At 54.5% G+C, this 14,796-nt stretch overlaps 1 protein-coding gene across 5 annotated transcripts in view; it reads right to left on the bottom strand.

Annotated features, from left to right (window-relative positions):
• Window positions 1–14,781, bottom strand: part of FGR (FGR proto-oncogene, Src family tyrosine kinase) — a 19,055-nt gene extending 4,274 nt beyond the window's left edge. Inside the window, exons 1-8 of one of the 5 annotated variants that reach the window (XM_005875125.2) lie at window positions 14,703–14,781; window positions 7,580–7,642; window positions 6,310–6,542; window positions 5,726–5,828; window positions 4,838–4,936; window positions 1,255–1,358; window positions 849–998; window positions 35–190 (exon numbers count right to left, since the gene is read on the bottom strand). In XM_005875125.2, the coding sequence (XP_005875187.1) occupies window positions 35–190; window positions 849–998; window positions 1,255–1,358; window positions 4,838–4,936; window positions 5,726–5,828; window positions 6,310–6,529 (832 nt within the window). In that variant the 5' untranslated portion in view covers window positions 6,530–6,542; window positions 7,580–7,642; window positions 14,703–14,781. Of the gene's footprint in view, window positions 1–34; window positions 191–848; window positions 999–1,254; window positions 1,359–4,837; window positions 4,937–5,725; window positions 5,829–6,309; window positions 6,543–7,579; window positions 7,643–8,855; window positions 9,410–11,386; window positions 11,561–11,891; window positions 11,920–14,702 lie in introns of those variants that run through there. The other 4 variants (XM_005875124.2, XM_014546838.1, XM_014546839.1 and 1 more) reach the window with 4 other exon arrangements.
• Between the last annotated feature and the right edge of the window lie 15 nt (window positions 14,782–14,796).

Below are 14,796 nucleotides of genomic sequence, written 5' to 3'. Positions count from 1 at the left end.
AGCCAGTGCCCAGCCGGCCCCGGGGCCTCCATACCCAGCCACACGTCCCCGAAGCAGCCAGTGCCCAGCCGGCGCTCGAGCGTGATGGAGCTGCGGCTGATCTCCCAGGCGTCCTTGGCCAGGCCCAGCGTTTGCGGCCTCATGGTGGTGCAGGCCGCCGTGAGCAGGTAGCACAGACCGTCGTTCACCTCTGGGGAGGAGGGTGTTGGAGGTCACAGTCGGGCTGGACCGGCCCACATTCCTCGTCCCACCTCAGTCTCCAAGATCAGCTATAAGGGCCTAGGCCACGGGTGAGGTCACAGGCCAGGGCAGAAGGCAACGCCGCCCACTGAGGGGGTGAACATGTTCGTGCCCAGAGAAGGAGGTGCATCAAGAGGGCGAGGTGACCCCTGTAAGGACTGGGGACTTCCCATGGAAGGTGGCCTCCAGCTGGGCTCCTAGAGGAAGGTGGGATTCTGACAGGTGGAAATGGAGTTGACGATTCCACTCAAAGATGTGGACATGGGACCCTCACTCTTCCATGGCCCTCATCCTTTCCCTCATCAACCAAAGCAGAAACCTGGGCATGAGTCCCCCTTCCCCTTAACCCTGCAGCCCAGCCCATCCTCCACGTCAGTGCTATTCTGCCTCCTACCCGGCTCAGACATTAGGGGGGCGCCCTTGCTCTGGTATGAACGGCCTCACGCCTGTTTCCTCTGGAATCCACAGAGCAGTATCCCGGGCGAGAGCCTAGACTGGGTTCTGGTCCTGGCCTGCCACTCCCGCTTTGGAGACCCTCCTCTGGGCCTTGGCGCAGTGGGTTGGGGCGGGGATCTGCAGCACGGGACAGCCCCAGGGGCCCGCCTCACCCATGTAGTGCTGCACCAGCTCCTGCACCGAGTCAAACTGGGCCCTCGCGGTGATGTAGTAGCCACCCGTGTCCAGCTTTCGGATCTTGTAATGCTTCACATGATCGCCTCTGGCCTGGTCCCAATCCCGGATGGACAGAGAGTAGGCACCTGTTGGGAAGGATCACCTGGCCTGCCCCAGTCTGGAAGCAGGAAGAGGCCCAAAAGACTGGGGACTCTGGAGTTGGAAGGCCACATCCCTCGAACCCAGTCCCAGTCTTGGCCCTGACCCAAGCCCCACCCCCCCACTCTTACCCCCACCCACCCTCCTACCCCAACCCATTGCTTTTAGCCCCACCAAGGCTCCTCGCCCCACCCTAATGGCTAGGCTGTCCAGGTCCAGGGCCAGCCATGGCACAGTCCCCACCTTTGGTTGTCTCACTCTCCCGAATGAGAAAGGCTCCCCGGGGGTTGCCAGCGGAGAGCAGCTGCCTCTCGGAATCCTTCCTTCCCATCTTTCCAAAGTACCACCTGCAGGGAAGGGCCGGCAAGCGTCAGCTACACACCCAGTTCAACTCCCAAGTCAGCCTCCTGGGAAAAGTCACCTCACAAGCCAAGATTCAGTGTCCTCATCCTCGAAAGGGGGCTCATACACCTGCTTCAAGCCTGGGTCTGAGGTTCACAGAAAAGGGGAATTTGAATGCTTGGCACACAGTGGGTGCCCAATAACGACTAGGCTTCTCCTCTCCACTCTCTGGGTTCCTCTTGAATTAAAATTGCTAGAACCCCAGTCACCAGTCCATTCGTCCATCTCATTACTGCTCCTCCAGAAGTTCATTTTACAGATGAGGAGCTTGCGACTGGGAGAGGAGCAGTGAGCCCCTGCAAGGCCTGCAATGAGCTGTATTGGAAATCTTTTGCAGCCCGCCCTAGTTCTTCCCACACCACCCAGGGAATCTCTCGGATCCCTCTCCCCACACGCACTGGGAATCCCTTTCCTCCTTTGGCTTCCAGAACAACACTCTTTCCTGCTTCTCTTCCCCTCTTTCTGCCTGCTCCTGCCTGCTTCTGACTGCTGCTTTTCTTCCACTCTCTTAAATTTGAATATTGTTCTAAGTCTCAACTTCAACTTCAGAGCTCAAGCATTCCTGCTCTCTCTTGGATGTTCTTCGGGGACTGAATTGTAGCCTCAAACCAACTGTGGAAGTACACTGGGGAGATGAAATGACCACAGGTCCCATAGAAGAATAAGATGTCATTTGATCACAAAATTGGCCCATGACCATCTTGGGCTCAATTAAAAGAAGCATCGTTTTCAAATCAAGGAAGGTGGTAGTCTCTGTGAACTCTAAAATTGTCATCCCACACCTGGGTACTAGGCACATTTTGGGGATCAGGGGAAGGCATTGGCAAATGAAATGTCCAGGAGGGTAGGCGGGAAGGGGAAGGAAAGAACTGTTGAAAGACTGTGTAGACAATACACATTTCCAAGTTATTTTAGAGCCCTGCACCCACCCATACCCATGACATTAGCTACTTCCTTAATAATTAATGTAATAACAACAGCACTTATTTTGTGTCAGGCTCTGCTTTAATACATACATGTATTCATTTAATTCTTATAACAAGGTTGTGAGGTAAGTACTATTATTAATTCCCATTAGACAGATGAGAAAATTGAGATACCTTGTGGTTAAGCAACTTGCCCAAAGCCACAGGCTCTTAAGCTGTGTTGCCAGACAGGAACCTGAGCTGTCTGCTCTAGGGCCTGCACTCTTAACCACCACACTATTCTTAACAGCGACACCGCACTGAGTGCCTCTGCCTCTCAGGGCTTCGGGACACTGCCCCCAAGATGTGGACACAAGCATGAACCCCACGCACCTCTCATCTTCTGCATCATCACCCCTCCTCTTCTCCATGCCTCCTACCACCTTCACAAAGTCCTCACTCCTCTTGAGCTCTGGACCCTGTCCACACCCCTCTGCTCAGAAACACGTCTCTCCCACCAACCAGCCCCCATCAGCAGCCTCCATCCCACCAACCTCTACATATGCCTACATTTCTTCCTTCCCCAAAGGAGTGTTCTAAGCCCTATCTTTTTTGTTGTTATTATTACTGATCTCAGAAAGGACAAGAGAGAGAGAGAAATATCAGTGATGAGAGAGAATCATTGATCGGCTACCTCCCACGTGTCTCCACTGGGGATCGAGCCCACAACCCGGGCACATGCCCTGACCAGGAATCAAACCGTGACCTCCTGGTTTATAGATCGATGCTCAACCACCAAGCCACGTGGGCGGGGCTAAGCCCTATCTTGCCATAAACATTCTGTTATACTTCTCACCTTCTCTTCTCTTGAAAAAGCACTTTCACACTTGGGTCTCCACTTCCTCACCTCCTACTCCTTCCCAGGCTCTGCAGTCTGGCCTTCACCCCACTTCACACAGACATGTCTCACAAAGGTCACCCCCATTGCCAAATCCAGTGGAAGCCTCTGATACTCATTTCTCTTGTTTCCTGAAACCTCTCCTCCACGCTCTTGGCTGCTCTGACATGGCCTGGCCTGGTTTTCCAGCGGCTCCTTCTCCTCCAAGAGCAGCTTTCTTCAAAGTTGGGTCTTAGGGCCAATCTCTCTCACATTCCTCCCTCTTCCTTCAGCCTCCTACACAGCTTTAATTATCATCTCCACTCTGAAGAGTCCCAAATTTCCACCCCAGCCCCAGGGGTGCCAGAGGCAAGAGCCACAGCAAACAAACGAAGAGCCTAGTGCCAATTAGAAGATGCCCCTTCCGCTGGACCAATTTGGGGCTTGGCTTGGCTTGGCATGGGCTGGACACCTCTCATGCAAAGTACAACCGAATCTACTTGCTGGTCGTCTCCTCCAGCTGGGTATTCCCACCCATGAAACTTAACCCAACAAGTCCACCCTAGAAACCGACCCGCTCCTACGTTCCCACTTTAGCAAATGGCACCATCACCCACCCAACTTCTCAAGAAGACTGGGCCACCCTTGACTCCGCCCACTCTCCATGTCCCAGTGGCAAATCAGTCACCAAGTCTTGCTAACTCTCACTTTGCAGTCTCTCTAATCTTTCCTTTTCATATGTGTGTGTAGATTTTTTTTAAGTATGAGCCTCAGTTTCCTCACCTGTAAAATGGGGACAATAATAATATCAATAGTGTGAGAAGTAATCAAGGTAGGTAATGTACCTACAGTAGTATCTCAAGTATATAAAGGTATTCTGTGAAAAATTCCCTGCCTCCTTAGTAGAATTAATTCTAAGTAATACTCCCTTACATTTGTTTAGCAGTTTGCAATTTTTTAAAGCCCATGCACTGTTGTTATCACTGAGAGACAATATGTATAATGCTCAGCAAATGCAGCCAGATGATCTGGGTTCAAACACCAGCTCCACCTACTTACTCGCTATGTGAACTTGGGCAGGATATTTTTGTTGTTGTTGTTAATCCTCATCTGAGGATGTTTTTCCATTGATTTTTAGGGAGAGTGGAAGAGAGCAGGAAAGACAGAGATAAATATCAATGTGAGAGAAACACATCGATTGGTTGCCTCCTGCACGTGCCCTGACCAGGGCCTGGGCTGGGGAGGAGCCTACAACCGAGGTATGTGTCCTTGACCAGAATCAAACCCGGGACCCTTTGGTCCGCAGGCCGACGCTCTTTCCACTGAGCCAAACCAGCTAGGTCTTGGGCAGGATATTTAACTTCTCTGTGCCTTAGTTTCCTCATTTGTAAAACAGAATAATATTAATTCCTAACTCCATTAATACACAGAAAGCACTTTGAATAGTGCCCAGAACATAGTACATGCTAGATAAGTATCATCTATTATTATCATAATTATTATCTTCTTTTATTCTCACAATGACCTTACAGAATTATAGATAAGGAGATAGTGTGGAGCTGTGGCTTGCCCAAGAGGTGACCTTGAGTTTGACCTTCAGAATACTGTTCATAGGTCTGATCTCCTCTCAACCACTACTCACTCTTCAGCCTGGATGGAGTCCACAGGGGCCACATAGTTGCTGGGGATGTAGCCAGTTTGTCCAGAGCTGAGGGACCGGGCCTCCCACCAGTCACCTTCACTGCAGGCACAAAACAGGGGGTGTCAGCAGCAACCTGGGGCCAGGCAGGGCCACACAAAGGCCCAGGTGGAGACTGAACCCGCTAATCCCTTACCTGAGACTCCCCCCACCCCAGGGCTTTTGTCTGTTCCGACCCCAGCCACTACAACTGTCCCAGGAGGCTGTTCCCTGCAGGAGGAATGTGTTTGGGAATATCTGGGCCTTCTGACTTTCTCCTCTGGCTCCAGTGCTGGGCTGGGGTTTGGGCAGGCAATGGGACAGCTAACTAGGTCACTCCCCACTGAACCCCACCCCCAGTGGCCACATATTTCCTTCTGGACAAAATCCAGACTCCTCAACATGGCATTTGAAGCCCTGCAGATATGCTCCCACCCACCCCTCCAGCCTCTGCTCTCTCTGTTCGCACCTCATTCTTTATGATCCACCTAGACCAAACCACTTGGTAGTTTCCAGAAGTTATCATTTATTCTCATTCTCTCTCTTTCTTCTTCTTTTCTCACCTCTCCCTTCAAGGTCTATTCATTTCTCTAGTCTCGGCTTAGAAATCACCTCCTCCAGGAGGCCTGCCCTGACCACCACCACCCTGGAGACCATGTTTGGTATTCTTTCTGTGCCCACAGTTCCTCATGCTCCCCTCACATAGTAGCAATCACCCAGGGTTGTTATTGCCATGTGTCTGTGTCTCCAACTAGGCTGGAGATTTCTGAGGATAGGGACCAGGTAGAATTCCTCTTTGAGTCCTGCTCCCAATCCAGGCCATGCCCTGAGCTGAGTGGCCTGGTCACTTACGTGTTGTTCAGGATGTGGAACTTCTCGCCCTTGGTGAAGGTGAGGTCATCTTCCGTCCGGGCCTCATAGTCATACAGAGCAACGAACAGGGTCACCCCAGGCCCTGTAGAGTCAGGGCTCCTCAGTAGGGTAGGGCACAGGATGGGGGGCACCAAGGGGCTGCCTCCCTAGAGTCCTGATCCCCAGCCAGGCGTTGTGCCTCCCCACTGCTGTGCCCTGCTTCCCAAAGGCCTCTGGAGTCCCATGGATTTCCAATTCAGGCTTCGCATCTTGGATTCAGGACATACACTTTCAAGCCCATCCCTCCCAACCTGGAAAGTCGCCAGATCACCGATTCCTCCTCTTCCACACCAAGAAGATTTCCCTTTTGCAGGGTCTTAAGGGTCCCTCTCTCGGACTGGGACAGAGCTGTGTTTCCCCCCTCAGACTGGGGTTCCTGAGGGTAGAGCTGTACGTATTTCCTCAGAGCGCACGCTGAAGGCAGGGCTGTGTTTCTCGTGCCATAATGGAGGCTCCCGAGGACAAGTCCACACCGTCCCTTCTCCAGGGTCTAGGCCGTGCCTGCCTCCAGCTACTGAACTCACCTGAGATGGCCCTGATGGTGCCCCCATCAAGGAAGGCGGGGCTGGTGGGCTGAGGGGAGAAGTTGTTGTAGTTGGGAATATGGGCCAAGGAAGACATAGGCCGGGCCTGAGTAGGGTCAGGCCCATAGCGGTCTGCAGCCCCGTAGCTCCTGAAGTCCCCTTCCAGGCCAACAGCCTCCTTGGGCCCTGGCTCCACCTTCTTGCAAAACACACAGCCCATTCCAGGTGCCCTGCTAAAAAAATGGGGGCAGATAGGCCACCCTATGCACATATGCACGCATGCATGTGCTCACGTACACACACATACACGCACATATGCATGCATGCATGTGCGCACCTGCACACACACATAACACACCACCAGGTCCAGCTGCCTAGCGGGTGACTCTGTCACAAGCATGCAGCTTTCCCTCTCAGGTCTGGAGTAGGGGCTCCCCCCTCGTGAGGGATAGAGGTGGGCAGGGCTACCACTGGCTCTAACTACCAGCTGCCTTAGTGTGTTTGCAGAGAGAATGTGTATTCTCAGCGGGGCTGATTTTCTGCTTCCCAATGTTGCTGTGCTTATTTATATATTTTTTGCCTCCTATTGCTTCAGTATTTTGTATTTCTGTGACTCCTTAAGAGCGCTTGTGTGTGTGTCTTTTGTGTGTCTCTAAGAATTTGTGAGTTTGTTTGTAGGTTTGCATCCATGTGTGTATGCAGCCTTTTGTGAATGTCTGTGTATGTAAGTGCATGTACCTATGAATGTGTAAGTGCGTCTGTGTGTGCTCGTGTCTTGTGTGTACATATGTACGTGTTTCTTGTGTGTGTGCCTGTGTGTGTGTGTTTCTGTGCATGCAGGTCTGTGTGAGTAGGTGCCTCTGTGTGGTTACCATGTGCACAGTCCTGTGTGGGAGTGTATGCGTGTGTCCGTGTGTGCGGCTCTGTGGAAGTATGTGTGAATGTGTGTCTCTGTGTATGTGCATGTTATGCATGGATATGTGCTTGTGAGTGAGTGTGTGAGGGCTATGTGCCTGCACCTGGAGATTCCCTGCAGAGGGGATCAAGGCCATTTCCTGTCTCAGGTCCAGCCTCTGGCTTCTCAAGCTGCCTCATTCTGGCTCCCCCATCTGTTACCTAGCAACAGGGCCCTTGTAGGAGGAGGGGTCTGTGAGGAGTTGTGGGGCCCAGGAAGGCCACCCTGCCCGAGTTCCCAGCCCTCAAAGTCGATGAGTCTTGGGAAAAGGTTCCTGAGTATGGGGAGCCATCAGGCCCCTCCCTCCTCACTCACCCCTCAGGCCCCTACTCCTCGGTCAGTGGGGCTGCAGCATGGTCCTTAGGAGGGGCCAGAGACCTGAGGGGAGACAGAAGGACATGGAAGATGAAGGTTCTGCCAATGTTCCTGCAAGCCAGCTGCTAGCTCCTGCCTCTTCAGGAAGCCAGAAGGCCTGGGCTCTGCCCCCGCATGACCTCTGCCTTCATTTTCCTTCCCACTGCCCCGACGCACTTACACATTCACTCTCACACAGGACGCACCGCCCACACTGACTCTCTCACCCTCATATCCACCTGATGCACCAACATACCACCTCATACAGTAACACACACACACACCAGCAACACTCACACACTCACAGCATGCACCTGCAACACACCAACTCAAGCTTACACAAGCCCAAACGCTGATGCATGGTAGCGTGCGTGCGCACATGCACACACACACACACACACACACACACACACACACAGGCTGCCTCTCAAGCAAACAGACTCAGACACTCCGACACTCATATTTTAGTGTTGGACCCATTCCTCTAATTGGATTTCTATCAAGTCACGCTCAGCTCATTCTCTGGCTGCCAGTCACTGTCTCCTAAAAGCAGTCACCCTCCTTTGAAAGCTGCCTCTGCTCACAGCCTGGGCTGGGTAAACCCCAGCAGCCCACGGCTACCGGCCACAAATGGTGGCCGAGCAAAAGTGGACACCCATCTCCAGAGCCACCTCCTATCCCCATAGCAAGGAAATACCCCGTCAGAAGCCAGGGCCACCAGGATCCCTTGGGGAGCCCACCAATGTGCTACCTCTCCGGGTAACTGTGTCCCCTGAGCAACAGGCTAGCAGGTCATTGAGCAAGGGCTCCCCACACCCCACCAGAAACCCTGGCATTGCAACCAAAAGTGGACACCCATCTCCAGAGCCACCTCCTATCCCCATAGCAAGGAAATACCCCGTCAGAAGCCAGGGCCACCAGGATCCCTTGGGGAGCCCACCAATGTGCTACCTCTCCGGGTAACTGTGTCCCCTGAGCAACAGGCTAGCAGGTCATTGAGCAAGGGCTCCCCACACCCCACCAGAAACCCTGGCATTGCAACCAGAGACGGGGGGGGGGGGGGGGGGGGGAGAACACTCCGTTTCCTAAGCTGTGAGAGGAATGGAGAGTTGCGGGGTGGGGCCAACAGTGAACCCTGATTTCCCCAGAGGGGCCCGAGGGGCCCTGCTTGGCTTTTCTTAACCCCCAAATCCAGTTCCCCTTATGGGTCCTGCCCCTCCTACCAAGCATCACTCACCTCTTCCAGGAAGCCTTCCTGGATCCACCAGGTCCAGCTGCCCAGCCAATGACTCTGTCACATCAGTGCCCTGGTCCCCACCCCAGCGCTACCACCCCTCTCACCCTTCACTGTAACTGTTCTCCTGTGGAAGGGGGGATGGGGGCTGACACCCATGTGGTGAACTGTGAGGCAGGCTGTGGTGAGAAACCTAAAATAGCCCCTGTTCACTAAGCCATTGCAGAGGTCTTCACCTCAGGACCCTTCCCCCAGGGCAAAACCATGGTGTCTGAAAGGCTCCAGGATGTTGCAGGGCTGGTTAGGGCCAGGGAGAGAATGGAGCTGGGAATGGCATCCAGGGATTTGAGGCACCGAGGGGACAGATGGGGGGTAAGATGAAAACAAGGGTTACAGGATGAGATGGAGGTCTTCTCACCGGAAGACACATGTGTCTCAGACAGCACACAGGGCCGATACTCAGAGTCACACACCTCTCCTGACACACACACATTCCCTCAGCTATACACGGCACCTCATGCAGAGACTCTGAGCTCCTCTGTGCAGATTCACACACACACACACACTCACAGACACTTACATCTTCAAGGATACCCACACCCTCATATACACATAGCTCCAGCCCTCACCCATCTACACGCACACACACACACACACACACACACACACACACACACAGCCTCTCCACAAGAATTGCATGTATAGAATGTATAGCACTGTGTGCCAGCCACTGCATTAAACAGCTCACATATATTACCTCATTTTATTCCTACAACCACCTTATGAGGTAAGTATTATTATTGATAAGGCAACTGAGGCACAGAGGTTTAGAAACTTGCCCAAGGTCACACAGTTGATTTATCCTGGCATTTGGCTCCAGAATCAGAGTCACTTTTTTCTATTGCCTGGTCACAGGCCTGGAAAATTACAGCCATTCCTACAAGCATTCACAGATGCATGGAGCCCCATAGGAACACACAGCCCTTCCAGATGGCAGACCCACACAGAACTCCCTTGTGTGAAAGAGACAAACATAGTCCTGGCCAGCGGGACTCAGTGGTTAGAGCATCGGCCCACGCACCAATGGGTCATGGGTTCGATTCCCGGTCAAGGGCATGTACCTGGGTTGCAGGTGCTCCACCCCAACCATGTGAGAGGCAACTAATTGATGTGGCTCTCTCACATTGATGTTTCTCTCTGTCTCTCTCTCCCCCCCCTCCCCCCTCCTTTCTCTTTTCTACCCTTCCCCCTTCCTTCCAAAAATATATAAAAGACACAAACTTATACAACCTCTGGGGTCCCCACATAGTTACCATGTTGCCACACAGTTACCACAATGATTTTAAATCAGCCGAAGGGGAGCCCCAAATCCTGCATGTCTGGAATGGGGTAGGGATCAGACACTGTCAGCCACTGAGAAGGAGGCCGAGGGCTCTGTGGGCTGAGGAAGAGCCGTGGCGGATCCGACACCATGGGCAGCTCTCAGGGCTTTGCACTCTAGACCTGAAGGGGACCAGGGCCCGGGGCTAAGCCTGACCCTCTGGGCACCAGTGTGTTGAGGGGGTTTGAGGGTGTGGGGCGCAGGGTGAGGCATCTGCATGGCCCCAGGCAGTGAGAGGGCCACGCTGCATGTGACCACACTCATGTGGCTGTCTCAGAAGAAAGAGATGGGGAGAAACAAAAAAAGAAAAGACAGAGATTGAGAGACACAGGAAGACATAAACACAGAGAGACAAAGAGAATCCCAGTGTGATGTGCTGGTCTACCGACTCTTAAAGGAAAAACAAGAGGCCCTGATTTGTCGCCTTTGCTGATTTCCACGGTGTCAATATTCCCACCATGGCTGATTGCAGGTTACTGAAGTGACTTCCTGAACGCTGGGCTGGAAAGAGATTGGCAGATTCAGCTCCCCAGAGCCAGCACTAGCCGGCTCCAGCACTTCATGCCAGAAGAAACAAAGAGAAACAGAGACAGAAATGAAAAGTAGGGAGGCAGAGACAGAAAAGGGAAAGGGATCTTTGGAAAGCAATCCGGCTCCCTAGAAGTCTGGGAGGCAATGACTATGCGTTTAAAATGCGATTTTACTGAACACCTATTCCGTGCCTGGTGTTGATCCAAGCAATTCCCACGCATGACCTCACTTAGTGACCCCAGGAAGTGGCTTTTATATTATCACCCCTGTTTTGCAGATAGGGACTTGATTCTGTTCGTAAATATGCCTCTTGAACATCTGGTTGACAGGAGTCAGTTACCAGAGGCTCATCTGGGCCAAAATCAGGTTGTGGATGTCAGAGCTGAGGTCTGACCTTCAGCATTTCCTCTGTGTGGCCCTACCCAACTGCGGAACCTTGAATGAGTGACATGAGCCCTCGGAACCTCAGTGTCCGCACCTGGACCGTCTGTGCGGTTGTTGGGAGGCTGGAAGAAATGTGGCTGCTGCCCAGTGTGCAGTGGCTAAGGGAGGCTGAGAACCACAGGCTTCCAAGCTGAGGGCCCCCAGGGACCATTCCTCAGGCCACCTCCCCCCACCCCACCTTGTGTGTAGGGGGAAGTGACTTGCTCGAGGTCAAACAGCCAGACAGGGGATTCAAAGCCAGGGCTATAAATTCAGGTCCAGGGTTCTGTTCCTGGCACCGTGGCTGTGTTCTCCAAAGACTGAGCAGGAGAACGTCATCATGCCTTCCCAGCCCCTGGCCAACTGAACATACCACCCCCTGCCATAGCATATGGCAGCTGGCCACCCAGCCCGGAGCCTGCCTCCCTCCCGCCCTTACTCCTGGACATAGGAGCCGAGGCCTACACATCCTTTCTTGAGGGCCACGCTTCCCAAAGCCAGGACAGGGCTGTGATATAGAGCCAGGATGTCCTGTTCCTCCCCCCCACTCCCAACCCCTGCCAAGTATCTGTAGGATCTGAAGACAAGTTTAGGGGCAAATTCTACCCGGCACGGCAGCTAGCTTGAGACATTGGGCAAGTCAGTCAGTTCACCTTCCTGAGCTGCAGTTTCTTTGCCTAGAAAATAGGAATAGAAATCGCTACCTCATGAGGTTGCTTCAGAACATCAAGTGAGGTCAAGCCCCTGCAAGCACCTCCAAGGTTGAGGGAGGAGGAGTAGCAGGGCTGAGGAGAAAGAGAGGTTCCCAGGGGGAGGGGGAGGCCTGAGCTGGCACAGCTGCCTGGGGGATTTCACCAAAAGGGAACTGGGCCTTTGGGCAGCAGCAGGAAACCACCATCCTGCAAGAGTTCCGGCTTCTCCTCAGGGCTCAGGGCTCTGGGCTCTCAGCCCCACGGCATCCCATTTGTCACCAGTTGTTCCGGCTTCTCCTCAGGGCTCAGGGCTCTGGGCTCTGGGCTCTCAGCCCCACGACACCCCATTCGTCACCAGTCACCTAGACCTGACCCCACCCCTGACTTTCATCCCTCGCTGATGCCCTCCACCCCTCCTGCTCCAGTGCCCTTACTGAGCCCTGATCTCCTTCACTAAGGCCTTCACCTCTCCTTGAACCTCCAACCATCTCACACCAGCTTTTTTTGAGGCCCTTACATTCTCCACCCGTGAACAGCCAGGGGCGGAGAAGACATACCGCAATCTGAGGCTACTACCCTGGTGTGGGGAGCACAGCGGGGGAAGGATGGGGCAGGGGAGGGGGAGGGGAACCTATCTTTGCTACACTCGCTTTACCCTCCATATGGTCCTGAGGGTGTCAGCTGAATTTTTTCCACTTCTTGTGGGTAAAAGTGGTTTTTCATCTGTTGCTGAAAACACACCCATCAGCCTCTAAAGCAGTGGTCTTTAGGGACTCCAGTTTCTTGGGTGGCTCGGAGGAAGCGGAAGGAATGAGTCTACACTCCACAGTGTGGCCAGACAGGAAAGGCCCTGGCCCCCCCTTCCCTGGCTCTGGAGCCCCCCGACCCAGCCTCTCAAGGTCTGGCCACTTCCTTCTCCACATCAGCCCCAGGTGGCTGCAGAGACGCCCGAATACCCACACAGATGCTTACATGCTGATGCCCATCCACTCAAAGCCCAAACCTTACACACACTCTCACACCTCATGCCCACCCTCACGCCCCCCCCTCATGCCCTCCAGGGATCAGGAGCCAGCCACAAAGCCCATGGAGCCCAAGCCTTCTTCCCCCCCTCCCCCTGCACACATTCCAGAGGGGCAAGTCGGTTCACCTTCCCGAGCCGCAGTATCTTTGCCTAGAAAACAGGGATAGAAATCGGGATTTGGTCGGGAGAGGGGGGAACTCAGGCCTCAGCTCTGGCTGCTTCCTTCACCACATCAGGGACAAGACTGCCCGGACTCTGGGTCCCTCGTGCTGGCCCTGTCAGTCACTGACTCCCAAACCGCCTTCCTCTTGTCTGTGAGGTGGGAACAGAGCCTCGCTCTCCCAGCACAACCACAGATGGAAGGAGGCCAGATCTCAAACATTCATGTATTTGTTAGATGTCAGCTATGTGCTGGTCCCTGGAGGCCCTGTCAGGCTTTCGGGTGCCCCTACATGCTTTTGAGAAGGTGAAGGGAGGCTCCAGGGTCAGTGATAAATCACTCTGAACCCCTCCAGGATACTTAGCAAACACTGCTTTCTGCACCCGATGCTCCTGACCCGGGATGGGAGGGAGGTGGGGGCTGGGAGGGGCAGAGGTGATGTTCCCCATAAGTCACAGGAGGAAAATGAGGCCCAGAGAAGCCTCATAACCAGCGTGAAGTCACACAGCAATCAAGGGCCCAGTCTGGTCACGTCCCAGAAACTGCAGACCACCCACCCCGGGATCCCTGAACACTGATCACCGTCATCTCACTCCTCTGTCCGCAGCCCTCCCAGGTCCTCCCAGGTCCTCCCGGACGAGGACCCAAAACAGGGGCAAAGCCCTGGTTGCTGTGGCTCAGTTGGTTGGAACTCATCAAAAGGCGGCGGGTTCGATTCCGGTCAGGGCACATACCGGGTTGCGGTTTCAGTCCCCCGGGAGGGTACCGGAGGCAACCGATAGATATTGCTTCGCTTCTCTCTCTCTCTCTCTCTCTCTCTCCCTACCCCACCCCCACACCCCCTACCCTCCTATGTCTCCGTCTCCTTTTTCTCTCTTTCAAATCAATGAAAGAAAAAAATGGGAGCGAAGCGGGGAGCAGAGTGGGCTGCGAGGGCACCGCGCTACAGCAGCCAAGCGCGGGGCTGAGCGTCTCCACCCTCTCGTTGCCATGGAGACAGCCCCTCCCAGCGATCGCGGTCAAAGGCAGGATTTCCGTCGGGGCGGCCAGCAATTCCCGGATCCCGAGCAGAACGTGGACCGAGACCGCCGCTCCGGGCAGGGAGGGGGCACCCAGAGAGGCCCATCCCTGCCGAGGGCGGGGACTTCCCCAGGAAGCGGGCCCGCACCTCCAGCGCCCAGAAGGAGTCCCCTGACATTCCGAGGCCCGCCTACCGGTGGGGGGCGGAGGGTCCCGGGGCTGGTTCGCGATCGCCTCCGCTCCCTCTTGGCTGCGGGCTTCGCCCCACTTCTGCCAAGGCCAGATGGGGGGACTTAATGGCCCTCCGATTGCACCCCACATTCCGCATCCTCCAGAGGTGGCTGTCCCACCACCTTCCCGCAGACTCCTCCACCTGCTCCTCCCAGACCCCGCGGGGTCCCCTCGCTCAGGCCCCGCAGCTTCTCCCCAAACTCTCACGTCCAGGTCCCCTCGGTTTCTCCCCGCCCCTGTCGGAGGTCCGCCGGTCCCTCGCCCCCTTCAGCCCTGTTCCCAAACCTGTCAGTCTCACTCCACAGGTTCCTTCCGTTCTCCCACCAGACCTTTTAGGGGCGCTGCTTCCCCAGATCCCCTCGACCCCTCCCCATTCCATCAGTCTTACTCTGGTTTTCCTCCTGAGGTCCTTTTCGGGGTGCGGCCCCCTGGCCCTCCACTCCTGGCTCTCAGTTCCCTCAGCTGCCCTCCCTAAATTCAGG

The sequence above is a fragment of the Myotis brandtii genome, unplaced genomic scaffold, assembly GCF_000412655.1.
Source record: "Myotis brandtii unplaced genomic scaffold, ASM41265v1 scaffold456, whole genome shotgun sequence".
NCBI lineage: Eukaryota > Metazoa > Chordata > Mammalia > Chiroptera > Vespertilionidae > Myotis > Myotis brandtii.
Note: the sequence above shows the minus strand (reverse complement) of the source record. Positions and strands in the feature narration are given on the sequence as shown.